General features: G+C 45.4%; 1 protein-coding gene across 8 annotated transcripts in view; it reads right to left on the reverse strand.

Annotated features, from left to right (window-relative positions):
• Window positions 1-14,767, reverse strand: part of aadat (aminoadipate aminotransferase) — a 49,557-nt gene extending 34,790 nt beyond the window's left edge. The window contains exons 1-4 of one of the 8 annotated variants that reach the window (XM_033018307.1): window positions 14,594-14,662; window positions 11,652-11,773; window positions 2,856-3,024; window positions 744-876 (exon numbers count right to left, since the gene is read on the reverse strand). In XM_033018307.1, coding sequence (XP_032874198.1) covers window positions 744-876; window positions 2,856-3,024; window positions 11,652-11,718 — 369 coding nt within the window. In that variant the 5' untranslated portion in view covers window positions 11,719-11,773; window positions 14,594-14,662. Of the gene's footprint in view, window positions 1-743; window positions 877-2,855; window positions 3,025-11,651; window positions 11,774-14,489 lie in introns of all 8 variants that reach the window. The other 7 variants (XM_033018306.1, XM_033018308.1, XM_033018309.1 and 4 more) reach the window with 7 other exon arrangements.
• Between the last annotated feature and the right edge of the window lie 6,370 nt (window positions 14,768-21,137).

The following is a 21,137-nucleotide window of genomic DNA, read 5'->3' on the forward strand; positions in this document are numbered from 1 at the left end:
ACATGTTCTGCAAAGATGTCCAGTTACTTCAGCAATTTGCATCCTGTTTTCCCCATATTCTAACCATATGGTTGAAGATGTTTCTAAATGGATTTTACGAATGATTCAATTCTGGTCCTTAATGAAAAGACCTCTCCTCTCTATCCCGTTCCTCACCAATATCCATATTATTGGATAACTCCTAGTAATTATATTTTATCCACAGGTTGAAAATATGTATCTCAAAACGAAAATCCTGAATTTGCTCCTGCATCTCCTATCCATTCCCTCCACAGATGCTGCCTGACCCACTGAGTTACTCTTGTTTTAAGGTTTAAGGTGAGGGAAGGAAAATCTGATGGGCAACTTTTATTTTGCACAAAATGGTGGTAGGTATATGGAACGAGCTGCCAGATGAGGTAGTTAAGGCAGGTACTATCACAACGTTTAAAACACATTTGGACCAATAAGATAGGTTTGGAGGAATATGGGCCAAACGCAGGCATGTGGGACTAGTGTAGATGGGTCATGTTGGGCGGTGTTAATTGGGCCAGGTTCCATGCTGTATGACTCTATGATTCTAGCACTTGGTGTTCTGCTCCTGTACCTATTATTTAAAAGCTTCAGTCACACTTTTAATTGTACCTCGGTACACGAGACAATAATAAAGCCAACTCAACCCAAAACAAACCAACCCAAACTCTTCTGCTGCTGATAAGAGTTCAAGGTTATATCGTGCACTCATGCGTCCCAGTTTCTCTCACCTTACTGAGCCCCTCCTGACTGCCGTTGGTGACACACAAGTCCATCTGCTCTTGCTCCGGGCTGTAGCTCATGGTTGGTGGGTTGTGAAGCCTTTTCTGCAGATCCTTCATCCAGGAAATTAACTCTGGAATTCTGTAAAACACAAGATCGAACAGGTTAATTGGTCTCTGCCAATTACCCCTTGCGTCCAGCAAGTGCACGAGAAAGTGGGGTAACATAGAACTAGTGTGAACAGGTGAAGGGCCTGTTTCTATGCAGTCTTCCTGAAACAAGAACAATGGGCCGCTGTCGAGAAAAGGGCACAGGAAAATAGAAGCAGGAATGGATCTCTCACCCTGCCTTGCCATTCAACCTGATCTACCCCAGGCCTCAACCCATCTTTAAAGCCAATACCCCATAGCCCTCAATTCTCCAATCTTCCAAACATTTAGCTAGTTAAATTTGGGGTTAGTTTAATATTAATGTCACATGTACCAAGATATATAGAACAATAGAAAATAGGTGCAGGAGTAAGCCATTTGGCCCCTTGAACCAACTCCACCATTCAATGTGATCATGGCTGATCATCCACAATCAGTACCCCATTCTTGCCTTCTCCCCACATCCCCTGACTCCGCTATCTTTAAGAGCTCTATCTAACTCTCTCTCGAAAGCATCCAGAGAATTGGTCTCCACTGCCTTCTGAGGCAGTGAATTCCACAGCTTCACAACTCTCTGGGTGAAAACGTTTTTCTTCATCTCCGTTTTAAATGGCCTACCCCTTATTCTTAAACTGTGGCCTCTGGTTCTGGACTCCCCCAACATTGGGAACATGTTTCCTGCCTCTAGCGTGACCAATCCCTTAATAATCTTATACGTTTCAATAAGATACCCTCTCATCCTTCTAAATTCTAGTGTATACAAGCCCAGTCGCTCCATTCTTTCAATATATGACTGTCCCGCCATCCCGGGAATTAACCTTGTGGACCTACACTGCACTCCCTCAATAGTAAGAATGTCCTTCCTCAAATTTGGAGACCAAAACTGCACACAATACTCTTGGTGTGGTCTCACTGGGGCCCTGTACAACTGCAGATGGACCTCTTTGCTCCTCTACTCAACTCCTCTTGTTATGAAGGTCAACATGCCATTCGCTTTCTTCACTGCCTGTTGTACCTGCATGCTTACTTTCAGTGACTGATGAACAAGGAAGTCCAGATCTCATTGTACTTCCTCTTTTCCCCAACTTGACACCATTCAGATAATAACCTGCCTTCCTGTTTTTGTCACCAAAGTGGAAAATCTCACATTTATCCACATTAAACTGCATCTGCCATGCATCTGCCCACTCACCCAACCTGTCCAAGTCAACCTGCATCCTCATGGCATCCTCCTCACAGTTCATACTGCCACCCTGCTTTGTGTCATCTGCAAATTTGCTAATGTTACTTTTAATCCCTTCATCTAAATCATTATGTAAATAGCTGCGGTCCCAGCACCGAACATTGCGGTACCCCACTAGTCACTTCCTGCCATTCTGAAAGGGACCCGTTAATCCCTACTCTTTGTTTCCTGTCTGTCAACCAATTTTCTATCCATGTCAGTACCCTACCCCCAATACCATGTGCCCTAATTTTGCCCACTAATCTCCTATGTGGGACCTTATCAAAGGCTTTCTGGAAGTCCAGGTACACTACATCCACTGGCTCTCCCTTGTCCATTTTCCTAGTTACATCCTCAAAAAATTCCAGACGTTTAGTCAAGCATGAACAGTACAGAGCAGACCTGAAGAAGGGTCTTGACCCGAAATGTCACCCATTCCTTCTATTCCGAGATGCTGCCTGTCCTGCTGAGTTATTCCAGAGGGAGTGACCGGGATGAGACTGGCCATTGATTATGCTAGTGGCCTTGCCGAGGCAGCGCAAAGTGTAAATGGAGTTAATGGAAAGGAGGTTGGTTTGTGTGATGGTCTGGGCTGGGTTCTTGATTAATAAGAGCGTCAAAGGTTACGGGAAGGAGGCAGAAGAATGTGGTTGAGAGGGAAAAGTAGATCAGCCATGATCGAATGGCAGAGCAGACCTGATGTTCCAAATAGCCTAGTTCTACCCCTATGTCTTAAGATCTATCATTACCCTGATGAGGGGGAGTATTGTAGAGCTCGCTTCATGGTCTCCTTGCCAAACGTGATACTCCTTCCACCCTTGATGGTGAAGCTGGCGGTCTCAAAGGGGAACATGTTGGGGTTCGGCATTCCTCCAGCGAGGGAGATCATGGTTGGCGGACTCCTCAGCTGCAATTCGGCTGAAAACAACCACAGGAAGACTCCAGGTCACACAGTGAACAATAGGGCTCTGGCAAGTCAGGTAATTCTGCAAATACCATCAAGCCAAACTCAAGTACAATTGGTAGAGCAAGGCGGAAGATACAGAGTGCAGAATATAGTTCTCAGCATTGTAGAGTATCAGTTCCATAGACAAAGTCCAATGTCCGCAATGGGGCAGAGGTGAATTGGGCAGTACCCTATTTAATGGAAGGGCCATTTAAAAGCCTGATAACAGAGGGGAAGTAGCTGTTCCTGAGTCTAGTGGTGCACGCTTTCAAGCTTCTGTACCTTCTGCCCGATGGGAATTGGGAGAGGAAGGAACGACATTACAGGGGGTGTATTGTCTATAGCGAAGATGGCTGTGAAAGGCTACAGCAGGATCTTGATCGGTTGGACAGGTGGGCTGAGGAATGGTTCATGGAATTTAATATGGACAATTGGGAGATGTTCCATTTTTGGGAAGTCTAACATGGTCAGGGCCCACATAGTGAATGGCAGGGCTCTGGGGAGTCTTGTAGAGCAGAGGGATCTAGGAGGGCTGGTGCACAGTTCGTTGAAAGTGGCAGCACAGGTGGATGGGGAGGTCAAGAAAGTTTTCGGCACGTAGGCCTTTATAGTGTTGAGTGTAGAAGTTGGGAGGTCATGTTAAAAGTTATATAAGACATTGGTGAGACCACATTTAGATTATTGTGTTCAGTTTTGGTCAACATTTTATAGGAAAGATGTTGTCAAGCTAGAAAGGCGTAGAGAATATTTTCCAGGATGTTGCCAGGACTCGAGAGCCTGAGCTATAGGGAGTAGTTGAGCAGCTAGGACTCTATTCCTTGGAGTGCAGGAGGATAAGGTGATTTTATAGAGGTGTACAAAATGAGAGGAATAGATCGGGCAAACGCACAGAGTCTTTTGCCCAGAGTAGGGGAATCGAGAATCAGGGGACATATGTTTAATGTGAGGGGGGAAAGATTTAAAAAATTCCACTAAAGGTGGTGGGTATATGGGACAAGCTGTCAGAGGTGGTAGTTGAGGCAGGTACTATTGCATTGTTTAGAAACATGTAGACAGGTACATGCATAGGGTAGGTCTAGAGAGATATGGGTGAAAAACAGGTGGGTGGGAATAGTGAAGATGGGGCATGTTGGTCTGCAAGGGCAAGTTGGACCAAAGGGCCCAATTTCATGCTACGTGACTCTAGATCATCAGCCCATTCTTTGCAACTTGCACTAACAATAGCAGGGAGGGCAATGGGATTGGTGCTGGGAAAGAGGGAGCCGAGGGTGGGTGGGTGTGTTTAGTTTAGTTTATTATTGTCACATGTAGCTAATGTTATCCCACTTTTTAAGAAAGGCGGAAAAGAGAAAACAGGGAATTATAGACCAGTTAGCCTGACATCGGTGGTGGGGAAGATGCTGAAGTCAATCATAAAAGATGAAATAGCAGCACATTTGGATAGCAGTAACAGGATGGATGTCAGCATGGATGTATTAAGGGGAAATCATGCTTGACTAATCTTCTGGAATTTTTTGAGGATTTAACCAGGAAAATGGACAAGGGAGAGCCAGTGGATGAAGTGTACCTGGACTTTCAGAAAGCATTTGATAAGGTCCCACATCAGAGATTAATGGGCAAAATTAGGGCACATGGTATTGGGGGTAGAGTGCTGACATTGATAGAAAATTGGTTGGCAGACAGGAAACAAAGAGTAGGGATTAACAGGTCCCTTTCAGAATGGCAGGCAGTGACTAGTGGGGTACCGCAAGGCTCGCTGCTGGGACCGCAGCGATTTACAATATATATTAATGATTTAGATGAAGGGATTATGTTACATTAGCAAATTTGCAGGTGACACAAAGCTGGGTGGCAGTGTGAACTGTGAGGAGGATGCTATGAGAATGCAGGGTGACTTGGACAGGTTGGGTGAGTGGGCAAATGCATGGCAGATGCAGTTTAATGTGGATAAATGTGAGGTTATCCACATTGGTAGCAAAAACAGGAAGGCAGATTATTATCTAAATGGCGTCAAATTGGGAAAAGGGGAAGTATAATGGGATCTGGGGGTCCTTGTTCATCAGTCAATGCAGGTACAGCAGGCAGTGAAGAAAGCGAATGGCATGTTGGCCTTCATAACAAGAGGAGTTGAGTATATGAACAAAGAGCTCCTTCTGCAGTTGTACAGGGCCCTAGTGAGACCACACCGGTATTGTGTGCAGTTTTGGTCTCCAAATTTGAGGAAGGACATTCTTGCTATTGAGGGAGTGCAGCATAGGTTAATTCCCGGGATGGCGGGACTGTCATTTGCTGAGAGAATGGAGCGGCTGGTCTTGTATACTCTGGTATTTAGAAGGATGAGAGGGGATCTAATTGAATAAGATTATTGAGAGATTGGATTCACCAGAGGCAGGAAACATGTTTCCGATGTTGGGAGAGTCCCGAACCAGGGGCCACAGTTTAAGAATAAGGAGTAAGCCATTTAGAACAGAGACGAGAAAACACTTTTTCACACAGAGTTGTGAGTCTGTGGAATTATCTGCCTCAGAGGGTGGTGGAGGCCGGTTCTCTGGATACCTTTAAGAGAGAGCTAGATAGGGCCATTAAAGACAGCGGAGTCAGGGGATATGGGGAGAAGGCAGGAACGGGGTACTGATTGTGGATGATCAGCCATGACTGCTTTGAATGGCGGTGCTGGCTCGATAGGGCGAATGGCCTACTCCTGTACCTATTGTCTATTGTGTAACTAGGTACAGTGAAATGTTTTGTATTGTGTGCTGTCCAGTCAGCAAAACAACTATATACTGTATGATTACAATTAAGCCATCCACAGTGTACAGATGCAGGATAAAGGGAATAAGGATTAGTGCAAGATAAAGTCTGATTAAAGATTATCCAAGAATATTTCATGAGGGAGAAGGGAGTTCAGGACCACTCTCTCGTTGGCGATAGTTGGTTCAGTCGCCTGATAACAGCTGGGAAGAAACTGACCCTGAATCTGGAGGTGTGCTTTTTCACACTTCTGTACCTCTTGCCTGCTGGGAGAGGGGAGAAGAAGGAGTGTCCAGGGTGAGACTGGTCCTTGATTATGTTGGTGGCCTTAGCGAGGCAGCATGAAGTGTAGATGGCATCAATGGAAGCAAGGTTGGGTTGTGTAATGGTCTAGGCTGCGTCCACACTCTGCAATTTCTTGCGGAGGAAGGAAAAAGGAGGAGAGAGTAATGAGGGGAGAGGAAAAAAAATTAAAGTGGTCTTTACACTAAAAAGGGGAGAATTAGACCTAAATTACTGGCCTAAATGTAATAATAAAGGAACAGCAGACACTGTTTATACCAAATGTAGGCACTAAATGTTGGAGTAACTCAACGGGTCAGGCAGCATCTCAACCCGAAAAGTCACCTATCCATGTTCTCCAAAGATGCTGCCTGACCTGCTGAGGTATTTTGTGTCTATCTTTAATTTACCGGTCTGATAGCTTGTCAGTGGTGGTTTAACCTACAGGTATTAATCTGTGACAAAGTTTAATTGCACTTTGAAATACCTTGCTTAATAAATGAAAGCTGGGATTGAATCATTAAATTAGGTTTGACTAACTTGATTAATTGGACTTGGGTACATGGGACGCAATACCAAAGTCTGGGGCATAGCGAAGAGAGTGGTAACAGACTTCAGGTGAACTATCCAGTGGAGTAGATAGACACAAGACTGTGGACGTTGCATGCTGGCAAGTGTGACGTGCTTGGTTAAAGGAGGTGTAAATTAACTAGTGGAATATTTGAAGAGATGTATGCACAGTTCCTTGACGTTGGCAGGAAGGTAAATGTAATGTTAGCATTTATTTTGAGAGGACTAGAATGTAAAAACAGGGGTGTAAAGCTGAGGCTTTTTTTTTTTACACAAGAGAATTGAGCGGAGGGTTTTTAAGGCACTAGTCGGACCACATTTGGAGTACTGTGAGCAGGTTTGGGCCCCATATCTGAGGAGGAATGTGCTGGCATTGGAACCAGAGGACATGGGTTTAAAGTGAGAGGAGAAAGATTTAATGGGAACCTGAGAGGCAACTTTTTCACTTGGAGGGTGGTAGGTATATGGAATGAGCTGCCAGAGCAGGCAGTTGAGGCAGGTACTACACAGCACTTAAAAGACACTTGGAACAGTACATGGATAGGAAAGAGGTTCAGAGGAGGTTTACGAGAATGATCCTAGGGATGATTGGGTTAAAATATGATGAGCGTTTAACGGCACTGGGCCTGTACTCGCTGGAGTTTAGAAGAATGGGGGGGGGGGGGAGGACCTCATTAAAACTTACGGAGTAGTGAAAAGCCTGGCAGAATGGATGTGGAGAGAATGTTTCCACTAGTGAGAGAGTCGAGGACCAGAGGGCACAGCCTCAGAATAAAAATACATACTTTTAGAATGTAGATGAGGAGGAATTTCTTTAGTCAGATGGTAGCAAATTTATGGAATTCGTTGCCACAGAAGTCTGTAGAGGACATTAGATATTTTTTGAAGTGCCGATTGGCAGATTCTTAATTAGTACGGGTGTCATAGGTTATGGGGAAAAGGCAGGAGAAAGGGTTGAGAGGGAAAGATTGATCAGCCATGATTGAATCTCGGAGTAGACTCAATGGGCATGGATAAGTTGGACGAAGAGCCTGGTTCTGTGCTGTTTGACTCTGTATGAGTCTTTACAGGAGACCAGGGTATATAATCAAGGTAACATGTATACATCAGAGGTGTACTTGTATTGGATGTTAGTGAGTAACCTATTTACACAAGTAACCCAAATGTCTAAAGTTCAGCTTTTGCATTTTTTTTTGTGTTATAATATTTACCTCAGCACCTGTTGATCATTACTACTTTTAATGGCATGTTTACAGTCACTTTATCATAAGACTACAGAATAGAAAGCCAAGTGTCATCATTTTAATACATGACCAGAGTGAGATTATAGGGAGAAGGCAGGAGAGTGGTTTTGTGAGGGAAGATTGATCAGATTGGCCTAATTCTGCTCCTATAACTTACGAACATGAATTCAACTGAGAAAGTGGAAAGAAATACAAGACACTTGAAAGAATGTATATGCAATAATTACTAATTGGAGGCACACGAGACTGCAGGTGCTGGCGTCCTGAGCAAAATAAACTGTTGGAGGATCTCAGCAATTCAGGCAGCATCTGTGGAAGGTAATGGACAGATGATCTTTGGGTTCTGACCCTTCGTCAGACTGGGTACTCGTTTGGTTTAGAGATACAGCATGGAAACAGGCCTTGCAGCAAACCGTTCACAACTGATTTATCACATCCCCACGTTCTCATCCGCTCACTACGGATAATTTACAGAGGCTAATTAACCTACAAACCTACAGGTAATAGGGATGTGGGAGGAAACCGGAGCACCCAGAGGAAACCTACGTGGTTTCCACAGTGAGAATGTACAAACTCCAACACAGATAGCATCTGAGGTCAGGATCAAACCCAGGTCTGTGGCTCTGTGATGCACCAGCTCTACCTACTATGCTGCCTTTTTTGGGTTAGGACCATTCTTCAGACTGAAGATTTATGAATGCGTTGCCAGGACTTTGAGGGCCTGAGCTATAGGGAGAAGTTGGGCAGGCTGGGACTTTATTTCTTGGAGAGTAAGAAGCTAAGGGGTGATCTTGCAGGGATGTATGAAATCATGAGAGAAATAGAAAGGGTGACTGTACATACACTCTTACCCAAGATGGGGACATAGATTCAAGGTAAGAGGGAAAAGATTGAATAGGACATAGGTTTAAGGTGAGAGGGGAAAGATTTAATAGGAACCTGTGGGCAATGTTTTCACTCAGAAAGAGGTGGGTGTATGGAATGAGCTGCCTGAGGAAGTAGTTGAGGCAGGTACTACACCACATTTAAAAGACACTTGGACAGGTACATAGATAGGAAAGTTTTAGAGTGATATTGGCCAAATGTAGGCAAATGGTACTAGCTTAAATGGGGCATCTTATTCGGCATGGGTGAGTTGGACAAAGGGCCTGTTTCTGTGCTGTATGACTCTATGGGGTTTACAGGAGACAGGATATATAATCAAGGTAACATTTATACATTGGAGGTGTGCTTGACCTTGGTGTTAGTGACTAGCCTATTACAAAAGGAACCCAAATCTCTAAAGTGCAGCTGATCCATGTATTTTTGTGTATTAATATTTACCTCAGCACCTGTCGATCATTGCTATTCGTAACAGCATGTATGCAGCAACTTTATCATAAGACTACATTCCTTCCAGATCGGAATAGAAAGCTAAGTGTCATCATTTTAATACATGACCAGAGTGAATTCTGGTTTAAACAATGTGCTATGGATTGTAAATTAGAAGCAGTCATAACTTAACAGTTGTTAATTATTGGACTAGCAACCTAGAAATCTGGCCTAGTGAACCAGAACACGGCACACGTGACAATAATGAACGGAACTAAACTAAAAACTGAAATTTAATCTTGTGGCGCAGTGGTAGAGTTGCTGCCTTAAAGCACCAAGGACCCGGGTTCGATCCTGACAACAGGCTCTTGTCTGTATGGAGTTTGTACACACTCCCCGTGACCTACGTGGGTTTTCTCCGAGATCTTCGGTTTCAACCCACAATCCAAAGACGTACAGATTTTTAGGTTAATTGGCCTGGTATAAAATGTAAATTGTCCCAGTATGTGTAGGATAGTGTTAATGTGCGGGGATCACAGGTCGGTGCGGACTCGGTGGGCCGAAGGGCCTGTTTCCGCGCTGTATCTCTGAACCAAACTTGACACTAGAAAATGCAAATATTGGCATTTTGAGAAAAACACAAAGTACTGAAGAAACTCAACTGCTCAGGCAGCATCTGTGGAGGAATGGACAGATGACGTTTCAGGATGGGACCTTTCTTCAGACTTGATTACCGGTATACTAGAGGTTTATGATATAAGATAAAACTGTTAGATGAAGGTATTTATAAAATGTTTGTGTGTTGGGAAGACAGGGATCAACATCAAAGCTTTTTCAAGATGATAGGAATCCACATTTTACTGTGGTTTGCCTGCCATTCTGAGCCCTGAGAATTCATGCAAGCAGAGTTGGGCACAGATTGCTGGTACAACTCAGTGGGTCAGTGGTGCAGCAGCAGAGCTACTGCCTTGCAGTGCCACAGACCCAGGTTTGATCAGTTGGGCATGTGGGCTGAGGAATGGTTGATGGAGTTCAATGCAGATTAGTGCGGGGTGTTGGATTTTGGGAAGTCAAACCAAGGCAGGACCTTCACAGTGAATGGTAGTTGTTGTAGAACAGAGGGGTCTTGGAAAGCAGGTGCTGTATGGCTCTGTTGGAAACGTCAAAGACTAGAGGGCTGTAAGGAAAGATGGGCAAAGGAGATGTGCAGGGCAAATATTCTTTTACAAAGAGGATGGTGGTGCCTGCAACTTGCTGCCTGGGGTGGTGGTAGAGACAGATATGATAGTGGCATCTAAGAAACAGGCTCTTTGGCCCAATTAGTCCAAATGCTGACCAAGATGCCCCATCCAAGTTAGTCCCATTTTCCGATGTTTGGCCCATATCCCCCCTAAATCTTTCCGACGCATGTAACTGTCCAAGTGTCTTTTATACGCTGTTATTGTATCTGGTCTAACTACCTCTTCTGGCAGTTTGTTCCATCTACCCACCGCCCTCTGAGTGAAAAGGCTGCCTCTCAGGTTTGTGTTCAATTTCATCCCTCTTCACTTAAAGATATGTTTTTGATTCTCCTACCGTGGGTAAAAGACTCTGCATTCACCCTATCTATTCCCCTCATAATGTTATACACCTCTATAAGATGACAACTCAGCCTCCTGCGCTCCAAGGTATAAAGTCCTAGCCTGCCCAACCACTCCTTATAACTCATTCAAGACTCTGGTCAACGTTCTAGATTTCAGCCAACTCTCCTGACCCTGGTGCTGGTTGTGCCGATGGCCCACAAAGCCAGCAATACATGGCTAAACCGTGCAAGCACATGGATCTGGGAGGAATGTGGTTGAGATGCAGGGTCAGGAATGAAATTGAACCAAGGCAGGGGTTTAACGATTCTTATCGCTAACTCTGATGAGGTAGGGGGCGGGGAGGGTGGGGGACACACACACACACTTAATTGTAAATTACCGAATAGTGAAAGGTCTGGATAGAGTGGATGCAAAGAGGATGTTTCCACTTGTGGGAGAGTCTAGGACCAGAGATGAAGGAGATGAAGAGGAATTTCTTTAGTCCGACAGTGGTGAATCTCTGGATATCATTGCCTCTTGCCTGGTGGGAGAGGGGAGAAGAGGGAGTGACCGGGGTCAGACTCATTCTTGATTATGCTGGTGGCCTTGCCGTGGCAGCGCGAGGTGTAAATGGAGTCAATGGGAGGGAGGTTGGTTCTTGTCTGCACTGGGTTCTTGATTGTTAAGGGCGTCAAAGGTTACAGGGAGAAGGCAGGAGAATGAGGTTGAGAGGGAAAGATAGATCAGCAATAAATGCATGGCAGTGTAGACTTGATGGGCCGAATGGCCTAAGTCAGCTCCTATAACTTATGAACTACTTTCACTTTAAGCTGTTTTAAATGCAACCACTTTTCATGCAAGGCTATCAGCAAAACTTACTCAATGCTCTGATGGGCGATATTTTTCGAGCTGCACTCACTGCATTGATATATCGTGAGTAGTTCATGATAATGATGAAGGTTTACGATATGAGCTAATGGACTGAGACAGTTGAACTAAACCTGTGGAGAGAGAAACCTGGTTATTGAATTAGGTCGTCATTTCAGCAGACATTTTTTTAACCAGTGCCTTTCTTAGTGAGAAGTCGCAGTGTTGATTTCCCTGGGAAAAGCAGTGAAGTCAACCAGGGCAGCACAGTAGCGCAGCGGGTAGAGCTGCTGCCACACAGCACCAGAGAGCCAGGTTTGATTCTGACCTTTGGTGCTGTCTGTGTGGAGTTTATACGTTTTCCACATGACTGCATGGGCTTTCTCCGGGCGCTCCGGTTCCCTCCCACATCCCAAAGACGTGCGGATTTGTAGGTTAACTGGACTCTGTAAAATGCCGCTACTGTGCAGGGAGTGGATGTGAGTGAGATAACATGGAACTCGGTGGGCCGAAGGGCCTGTTTCCATACTGTATTGCTAAACTAAATTAGCAGCGGAGCTGTTACCTGAAGAAGGTGAGTGAGGAGAGGTTTAAAATGGACCTTAGTGACAACTTGTTCACTAAGAGGGTAGCCAGGAATGTTTTGGCAGAGGAAGCTGTGGAAGCAAATACAATTACTCTCAAAAGAGTTTGGACTGATATATGAAGACAAAGGGCTAAATGTTATAGGAGCAGAATTACGACATTTGGCCCATGGTGTGAACTCCACCATTCAATCATGGCTGATCTACCTTTCCCTCTCATCCCCCCTCTCCTGCCTTCTCCCCATAACCTTTGATACCCTTACTAATCAAGAACCTGTCAATCCCTACTTTAAAAATATCCTATCGGCCACCACAGCCGTCTGTGGCAATTAATTCCACAGATTTGGATTTGGCTTTGGATTCACCTTCCTCTGACTAAAGAGGGTTCAGAGGGCTATGCAACAAATGCAGGCAAATGTGACAAGCCCCGAATTCCAACTTGGTCCGCATGGCCAAGGTTGTCAAACACAAACCATTGACATTTTAACCAAAGCAGGCAGCAGTACAAGCCAAAAAGCAACAAACACTCCCAGGGTGAAATGCGGTTCACAGTCTAACTACAGTTTCTTGCACAGCAGGAGAAACAGAAATTCAGTTAGTTTAGTCTATTATTGTCACATGTATAGTTAAATGCTTTTTTGTTGTATGCCATCCAGTCAGTGACAAGACTATACATGGTTACTATCAAGCCATCCACAGTACAGATACAGGGTATAAGGTTTATTGCAAGATAAAATACAGTAAAGTCCAATTAAAAATAATCTGAGGGTCTCCAATGGGGTAGATTTAGTTTTAGTACAGCACTGAAACAGGGCATTCGGCCCACCAAGCCCGTGCCGACCAGCGATCTCCGCACACTAGCACTATCCCGCACAAACACACACGCACATCAGCGACAATTTACATTTTTACCAAAGTTAATTAGCCCACAAACCTGTACAACTTTGGAGTGTGGGAGGAAACCAGAGCACCTGGAGAAAACCCACATGGTCATAGAAACATAGAAAATAGGTGCAGGAGTAGGCCATTCGGCCCTTCGAGCCTGCACCGCCATTCAATATGATCATGGCTGATCATCCAACTCAGTATCCTGTACCTGCCTTCTCTCCATACCCCCTGATCCCTTTAGCCACAAGGGCCACATCTAACACCCTCTTAAATATAGCCAATGAACTGGCCTCAACTACCTTCTGTGGCAGAGAATTCCAGAGATTCACCACTCTCTGTGTGAAAAATGGTTTTCTCATCTCGGTCCTAAAATATTTCCCCCTTATCCTTAAACTGTGACCCCTTGTTCTGGACTTCCCCAACATCGGGAACAATCTTCCTGCATCTAGCCTGTCCAACCCCTTAAGAATTTTGTAAGTTTCTATAAGATCCCCATTCAATCTTCTAAATTCTAGCGAGTACAAGCCGAGTCTATCCAGTCTTTCTTCATATGAAAGTCCTGACATCCCAGGAATCAGTCTGGTGAACCTTCTCTGTACTCCCTCTATGGCAAGAATGTCTTTCAATGGTCACAAGGAAAGCGTATAAACTCCATACAGGCAGCACCTGTAGTCAGGATCGAACCCTGTTCTCAACCGCTGTGCCACCCTGATGTTAGGTCAGGACAGTGATCTAGTTGGTGAAAGGATGGTTGGTTGCCTGATAACAGCCCCTCTATATCAGGGTACTGCCTCTCTATTTCACTAATTTCCCTGAGAACCACCTGCCCCACCACCTCAAATATCTCCAACCAAATGCATTATTTAAAAAATGCTGGTCTTTACAAACTAAAAGTACAATCAAATACTGAAGGGTCCCGACCTCGAAATATCACCTGCCCACGTCCTCCACAGATGCTGCCTGACCCGCTGAGTTACTCCAGCACTTATCGTAAAACGTAAACAAATGATTTTGTTTTACCAGAGCAGGCAGCTAGATGCGCCAAAATAACAACAACAAGCTCTCAGACAGTGGATGAAGTGCAGCCCACGATAATAATTGCGTTTTTCTTGCACAGCGAGATGAACAGAAATCCCTGAAAGAAATGTTTCAAAACAGACATTACAATCCCACCCCCGTAAAGCAAGTAGCGGATTGGACAGCTGTGGGAAATCTCCAAACCAGTCAGCAAAGGCTGACGACTGTGACCAGGGCCATTTAGGGACATGAAAGCCACCACAGACTGACTATAAGGTCCATGCATGCAGCCCCGGGGCTAAGCCGTGGTCTGTGTTGGGAGCAGACACCCACACCGCACTTTGCATACAGCGCTACAAACCCCTCTTCGGCCGCTCTCCCCTGCACCGGCTCCGGCTCCGGCCCCCCATCTCCGATCCGCGCTCTCACTCATACATACACACATACATACACATACATACATACAGGGCCTCCGCTCACCGCCACCGCCGAACAACTGCGCTCCAAGGGGAGGAGGCAGGAACCGCATCCAGCTAAATGCACAGCCCGCTCCGCTTGTGCAACACACCGATTATGCAACATGTAGTTTATTAAGGTGGAAATGAATGATTCATACCGCTTTGAACCTGCTAGAGTCACAGGGTCATTCAGCGTGGAAACAGGCCCTTCATCCCAACTTGCCAGAGAGTCATACAGCGTGGAAACAGGCCCTTCATCCCAATTTGCCAGAGAGTCATACAGTGTGGAAACAGGCCCTTCATCCCAATTTGCCCATACCGACCAAGATGCCCCATCTACACTAGTCCCACTTTGGTCCATATTTCTCCAAACCTACCCTATCCATGTACCTGTCCAAATGTTTTTTTAAATGTTGTGATCGTTGTGTTGTCTCAACTACCTTCTCCGGCATTTCCTTCCGTACACCTAGTACCCTTCATATACAAAAAGTTGCCCCTCAGGTTCCTATTACATTTTTCTCCCCTCACCTTAAACCTTTGTCCTCTGGTTCTTGATTTCCCTACCTGGGTAAAAGACTCCTTGCATTCACCCTTTCTATTCCTTTCAAGATTATATACATCTATAATATTACCTCTCATCCTCCTGCGCTCCAAGGGATAGAGTTCTAGCCTGCTTAACCTCCCCTGAAGTCCCCTCGAAGTCTTGGCAACATCCTTGTAAATCCTCAGTCTGAAGAAGGGTGCTAACCTGAAAAGTTTATGACAGCACAGTAGATAGAACTGCTGCCTCACAGCACCAGAGACCCGGGTTTGACCCTGGCCTCATCCTGCGTGGAGTGTGTACATTCTTCCCTGTCACCGTGTGGGCTTCCTCCGGGCGCTCCAATTACCTCCCACATCCCAAAGACGTGCGGGATTGCAGGTTAATTGGCTGCTGTAAATTGCCCCTGGTGTGTCAGGAGTGATTGAGAAAGTGAGCTAACATAGAACTAGTGTGAACGGATGTATCGTTGGTCAGTGTGAACTCGGTGGGCCGAAGGGCCTGTTTCCATTCTGTATCTCTAAACTATCAAGCAGCTGTAATACCCCACTCCAAGTCCCAGTTTGCTATCTATTGTGCTTGAGTTTGACTTGATTGTATAGTTTAGTTTAGCTTAATTTAGAGCTACAGGGGTCTGCAACCTACGGCCTCTGGGCCGAATGCGGCCCGTAACCCGAAATCATCTGGCCCGCAGGTGGATTTTTTTACCCGTAATCATCCGGACCGCCGAGTGCCCTGAGCAGCGGCCGGATGCCCCGAGCAGCAGCGCCCTGAACACATTTAAGAAAGAAGTGCAGATGCTGGAAAAATCGAAGGTAGACAAAAATGCTGGGGGAACTCAGCAGGTGAGACATGCAAGGATTGCATGAAGCACCCGCTGAGTTTCTCCAGCATTCTTGTCTACCTGTGAACACGTGATTTGATGCCTGCCATCCGGGGCAGGATGGGATGGGATCCATGTGTACATGTGATAGATGTGGCCCGCCATCCGCTCACAGACATGCGTCCCGGCCCCTATGCAAAACAAGGTTGCCGAGATACAGCGCGGAAACAGGTCCTTCAGCCCATCGTGTCAGCGCTGACCAGCGATCCCCGCATATTAACACTATCCTACACACACACTGGGGACAATTTAATGTTTTAAAATATACCAAGCCAATTAACCTACAAACCTGTACATCTTTGGAGTGTGGGAGGAAACCAAAGATCTCAGTCGCCGGGAGAACGTACAAATTCTGTACAGACAGCACCCATAGTCAGGATCGAACCCTGGTCTCTGGCACTGCAAGTGCTGTAAGGCAGCAACTCTATTGCTGCGCCACTGTGCTGTCCCTAGTGTCTGATTTGTATCTGTGTGATTTGTATGGGTTTGGATAGCATGCAAATCAAAGCTCCTCACTGACGATAATAATAAACCTAATCCTGGGAATTGTGTCTCTTGAGCAGAGGTTGACTGAATTAGCTATGACGGAAGCCAATAGGTAGCAAAGGGAAAATACTCATGGAATTATACAACACAGGAATGGGTCCTTCGGCCCATCACATCCATGCTGACTGTGATGCCCACTGGTCTGCATGGGCCTGTATCCATCTACCTCCTTTACTATACAAAATGGCTTTTAAACAAAATCTATATTACTAAAAGTCTGATCTTGACCACTTCCTGTTGTTCTGTATATTGATTTTAGAAAAAACGCTGCCACTTACGGCTGTGATTATTGGCCATCTTACTTAGAGTCCCCCTCCGCTGTGCAGGACAAGAGGACTTTTCCTATTGATGAAAAATAAAAGAGTTATTAGTGTTTAAAAAATGTTGAGATTCTCTTTCCTGAAGGCCACGCCCCTTCCGGAGGGACTATAAAACCCGGAAGTGTTGAGTGCCTCAGTCAGTCTCTGCAAGGTTGGGTAGCGAGAGGGTCACGTCTTTCAGTCTGAGCTGTGAATAACACTGAACACATGTCTACTAAACTGTGAATGTGGTTTAACTGACCTTGAGTGCCCTTAATGTTATTTGATCTAAAAATGTGGTTGGTTTGAGGTGAAGCACTGTAAATGGCTGTTGGTGGTGGTTGGTTTGAAGTGAAGCACAGCAAATGGCTGTTGGTGGTGGTTGGTTTGAAGTGAAGCACTGCAAATGGCTGTTGGTGGTGGTTACGTGACAACTTCCTGTTTGCATTGTATATTGATTTTAGATAAAACGCTACCACTTACTGCTGTGATTTTTGGCCATCTTACTCAGTTCCCCTCCGCTCATCAGGTGCAGAGGATTCTTCCCAACAATCTCTCTCCTGTCAATCATGCCATGAAAGTCACGCCCCTTCCGATGGGAGGGGGGAGGGATTTTAAACCCGGAAGTGTGGGTGTGGCTCAGTCTCTGCAAGATGGGGGAGGGAGAGGTCACGACTCTGTCTGAGCTGTGAATCAACTGAACACACTGAATGTCTACTGAACTGTGAGTGTGGTGTTTTGTGGTGTTTTGTGTGGGTTTTATGGTGATTTCACCCTGCTTGAAATAGTATGAAACTGCATTTGAATGTGGTGGCCTTGCACCCTGCATGAAATGGTATGAAACGGCATTTGAATTTGGTGGCCTTGCACCCTGCTTGAAATGGTATGAAACTGCACTTGAATTTGGTGGCCTTGCACCCTGCTTGAAATGGTATGAAACTGCACTTGAATTTGGTGGCCTTGCACCCTGTTTGAAATGGCATGAAACTGCACTTGAATTTGGTGGCCTTGCACCCTGCTTGAAGTGGCATGAAACTGAACTTGAATTTGGTGGCCTTGCACCCTGCTTGAAGTGGCATGAAACTGAACTTGAATTTGGTGGCCTTGCACCCTGCTTGAAGTGGCATGAAACTGCACTTGAATTTGGTGGCCTTGCACGCTACTTGAAATGGCATGAAAGTGCACTTGAATTTGGTGGCCTTGCATCCTGCTTGAAGTGGTATGAAACTGCACTTGAATTTGGTGGCCTTGCACCCTGCTTGAAATGGCATGAAACTGCACTTGAATTTTGTGGCCTTGCACCCTGCTTGAAGTGGTAAGAAACTAACTTGAATTCGGTGACCTTGCACCCTGCTTGAAGTGGTAAGAAACTACACTTGAATTTGGTGGCCTTGCGCTCTGCTTGAAATGGTAGGAAACTGCATTTGAATTTGGTGGCCTTGCACCCTGCTTGAAATGGATTTTCAAGGAATAGCCGTGAGTCAACTGGCAGCCCACCAGCCGTGAGTGAGCTGCCAGCACATCAGGCTTGAGTGACTGAGCTGCCACCCCAAGAATCCATTTGGCCCACAATGTCCATACTGGCCCTCTGGATATCAGTCCCTTCAGCCCACAACACCAATACTAGCCCTCCAGAAAGCCCCCCACTAGCCACCAATATTGGAATTGGTGGAGAGGTGGAATATTGCGTTGGGGGACCAGCCCACTTAGGGTCCCACTTAGTCTAGTTAACTATAGAGCTGTACAGCATGGAAACAGGGCCCACTAATCAATGCCGACCAAGACTTGCTTGGCTAGTCCTCTTTGCCTGCGTTTGGCCCATATCCCTCCCCATCCATTTATCAGTCCAAATATAGTATCAAGTCAAGTCAAGTTTATTTGTCACATACACATACAAGATGTGCAGTGAATTGAAAGTGGCAATGCCTGCGGATTGTGCAAAAACTACAGAACAGAATAGAACACAATCAGTATTTACATGTTAGAAAATATTTTTTTACAAAAGACACAAATTAGTACAGTAAATTAGTCCCTGGTGAGATAAGAGTTTACAGTCCTAATGGCCTGTGGGAAGAAACTCCGTCTCATCCTCTCAGTTTTCGCAGCATGACAGCAGAGGCATTTGCCTGACCGTAGCAGCTGGAACAGTCCATTGCTGGGGTGGTAGGAGTCCTCCATAATGTTGCTGGCTCGGGATCTGCACCTCCTGGTGTATAGGTCCTGCAGGGGGGCGAGTGTAGTTCCCATAGTGCGTTCGGCCGAACGCACTGCTCTCTGCAGAGCCTTCTTGTCCTGGCCAGTGGTTGATGGTCGGCGTGGACTCAGTGGGCTGAAGTGCCCGTTTCCATTGCTGTATCTCTTAAACAATCAATTTGGCATTCTGTGAGAGTCCCATTTGCCTGCATTTTGCCCATATCACTCCAAATCTTTCCCACCCATATATCTGTCCAAATGTCTTTTGAAAGTAGTTGAGGCCAGTTCATTGGCTGTATTTAAGAGGGAGTTAGATGTGGCCCTTGTGGCTAAAGGGATCAGGGGGTGTGGAGAGAAGGCAGGTACAGGATACTGAGTTGGATGATCAGCCATGATCATATTGAATGGCGGTGCAGGCTCGAAGGGCCGAATGGCCTACTCCTGCACCTATTTTCTATGTTTCTATGTTTCTATGAAAGTCGTAATTGTATCCGTTTCTATAGCTTCCTCTAGCAAATGTAACACCTCTACCAACTCTTCTGGCACCTTCCCCTCAGATAGACTTTAAATTTATCCCTTTAAACCTTTACCCACCTTCACCATCACAGACATCAGATCAGACTTTCTCTTCAAGATACAACAGTGCAGCACAGTGGTGCAATGGTAGAGCTGCTGCCTTACAGCACCAGAGACCCTAGTTCAATTCTGACTATGGATTATGCCTGTGCAGAGTTTATAAGGTCTTCCTGTGACAGCCTGGGTTTTCTCTGGGTGCCCCAGTTTCCTCTCGTGCAAAACATGCAGGTTTGTAGGTTAATTGTATATTGTCCCTAGTGTACAGAATAGTGCTAGTGTACGGGGTGGTCGCTGGTCAACATGGACTCGCTGGGCCAAAGGGCCTGTTTCCGCCCTGTATCTCTAAACAAACTAAATTACTTGCTGCAGCCTGTAAACACAATACACATAGATAATATATAATTAACACAAATTCTATAAACTAATAGTCCTAATACTAGTTAAAAATCTATAATATAGTTATTATATAATTACATTATAATGCCATCTGATGGCTATCAGCCGAGAGCAGAGGCCATCCCGACTGAAGTCCCGTCACCCCTTTGCTCCACATGGAAAACAACTCCTGGCATCCATCCAGCCAACTGAGCGAAAAGCACATTGGATAGCCACCAAGTGGTCACAGGAGTGGAAGGCAACCTCATCTCCATTACACAGCTACATCTCTTCACCAGATTAAAGCTGTCCAGGATCTGACCTCCCCAGAGGAGCATGGGTGAAGCTCAACAGACTTGGTACTGGAGTTGGGCGTTTCAATGCCAGCATGTGGAGATGGGGGCTCCGCCATGTGAATGCAGAGCAGAACACCACTCAGCCAACCATGTCATCTCTGGGTGCCCGCTCTACCACCTACCAAATGGAGCTCAGGGCCTGGCAGACATTGATGCAGAGACAATAACCTGGCTGCTTAACACCCAGCTTCAGATCTAACTATTCCTTTGGTTTATGTTTCATTCGCAAGAAGAAGAGAAAGAAGACATTATAATATAATATATGATAAACAAAAAAATAATAAATGAATAACCCCAATAGTTGTTTTGAAAAATTGAAGCTATGACCAAGAAAGGACTTTAATGCCTCTACTTCCTCAGACGACTAAGGAAGTTCGCAATTGTATGAAGTACTGATAACACTGAGTCGTTGAACTTCATAATAAGTACTTTAATAAGAATACATACAGAGACTATAGCAACAGGTACTATAGGCTTGAAGTCATAGGTTAAACTGAAAGCATGGCTGCTTGCACACCACCAGATGGCATAGTGGAAACCTGACATGGATCACAGATCGGGTTAGCAATAGCAAAGCCAGACAAAGGATCAAATCAGCAATATTGATTGATCAAAGGCATGTCTCCAAGTCCTGTTGTGATGCATCACAGCAACCCTAGGCAGTAAGAAATTGCAGAGAGTTGTGCACGTGGCCAGTCCATCACACAAACCAACCTCCCTCCCATCTACATCTGTTCTTCGTGTTGCTTCAGGAAAGCAGCTAATATAATCAAGGACTATTT

This window comes from Amblyraja radiata, chromosome 3 (genome assembly GCF_010909765.2).
Source record: "Amblyraja radiata isolate CabotCenter1 chromosome 3, sAmbRad1.1.pri, whole genome shotgun sequence".
Taxonomy (NCBI): Eukaryota; Metazoa; Chordata; class Chondrichthyes; order Rajiformes; family Rajidae; genus Amblyraja; species Amblyraja radiata.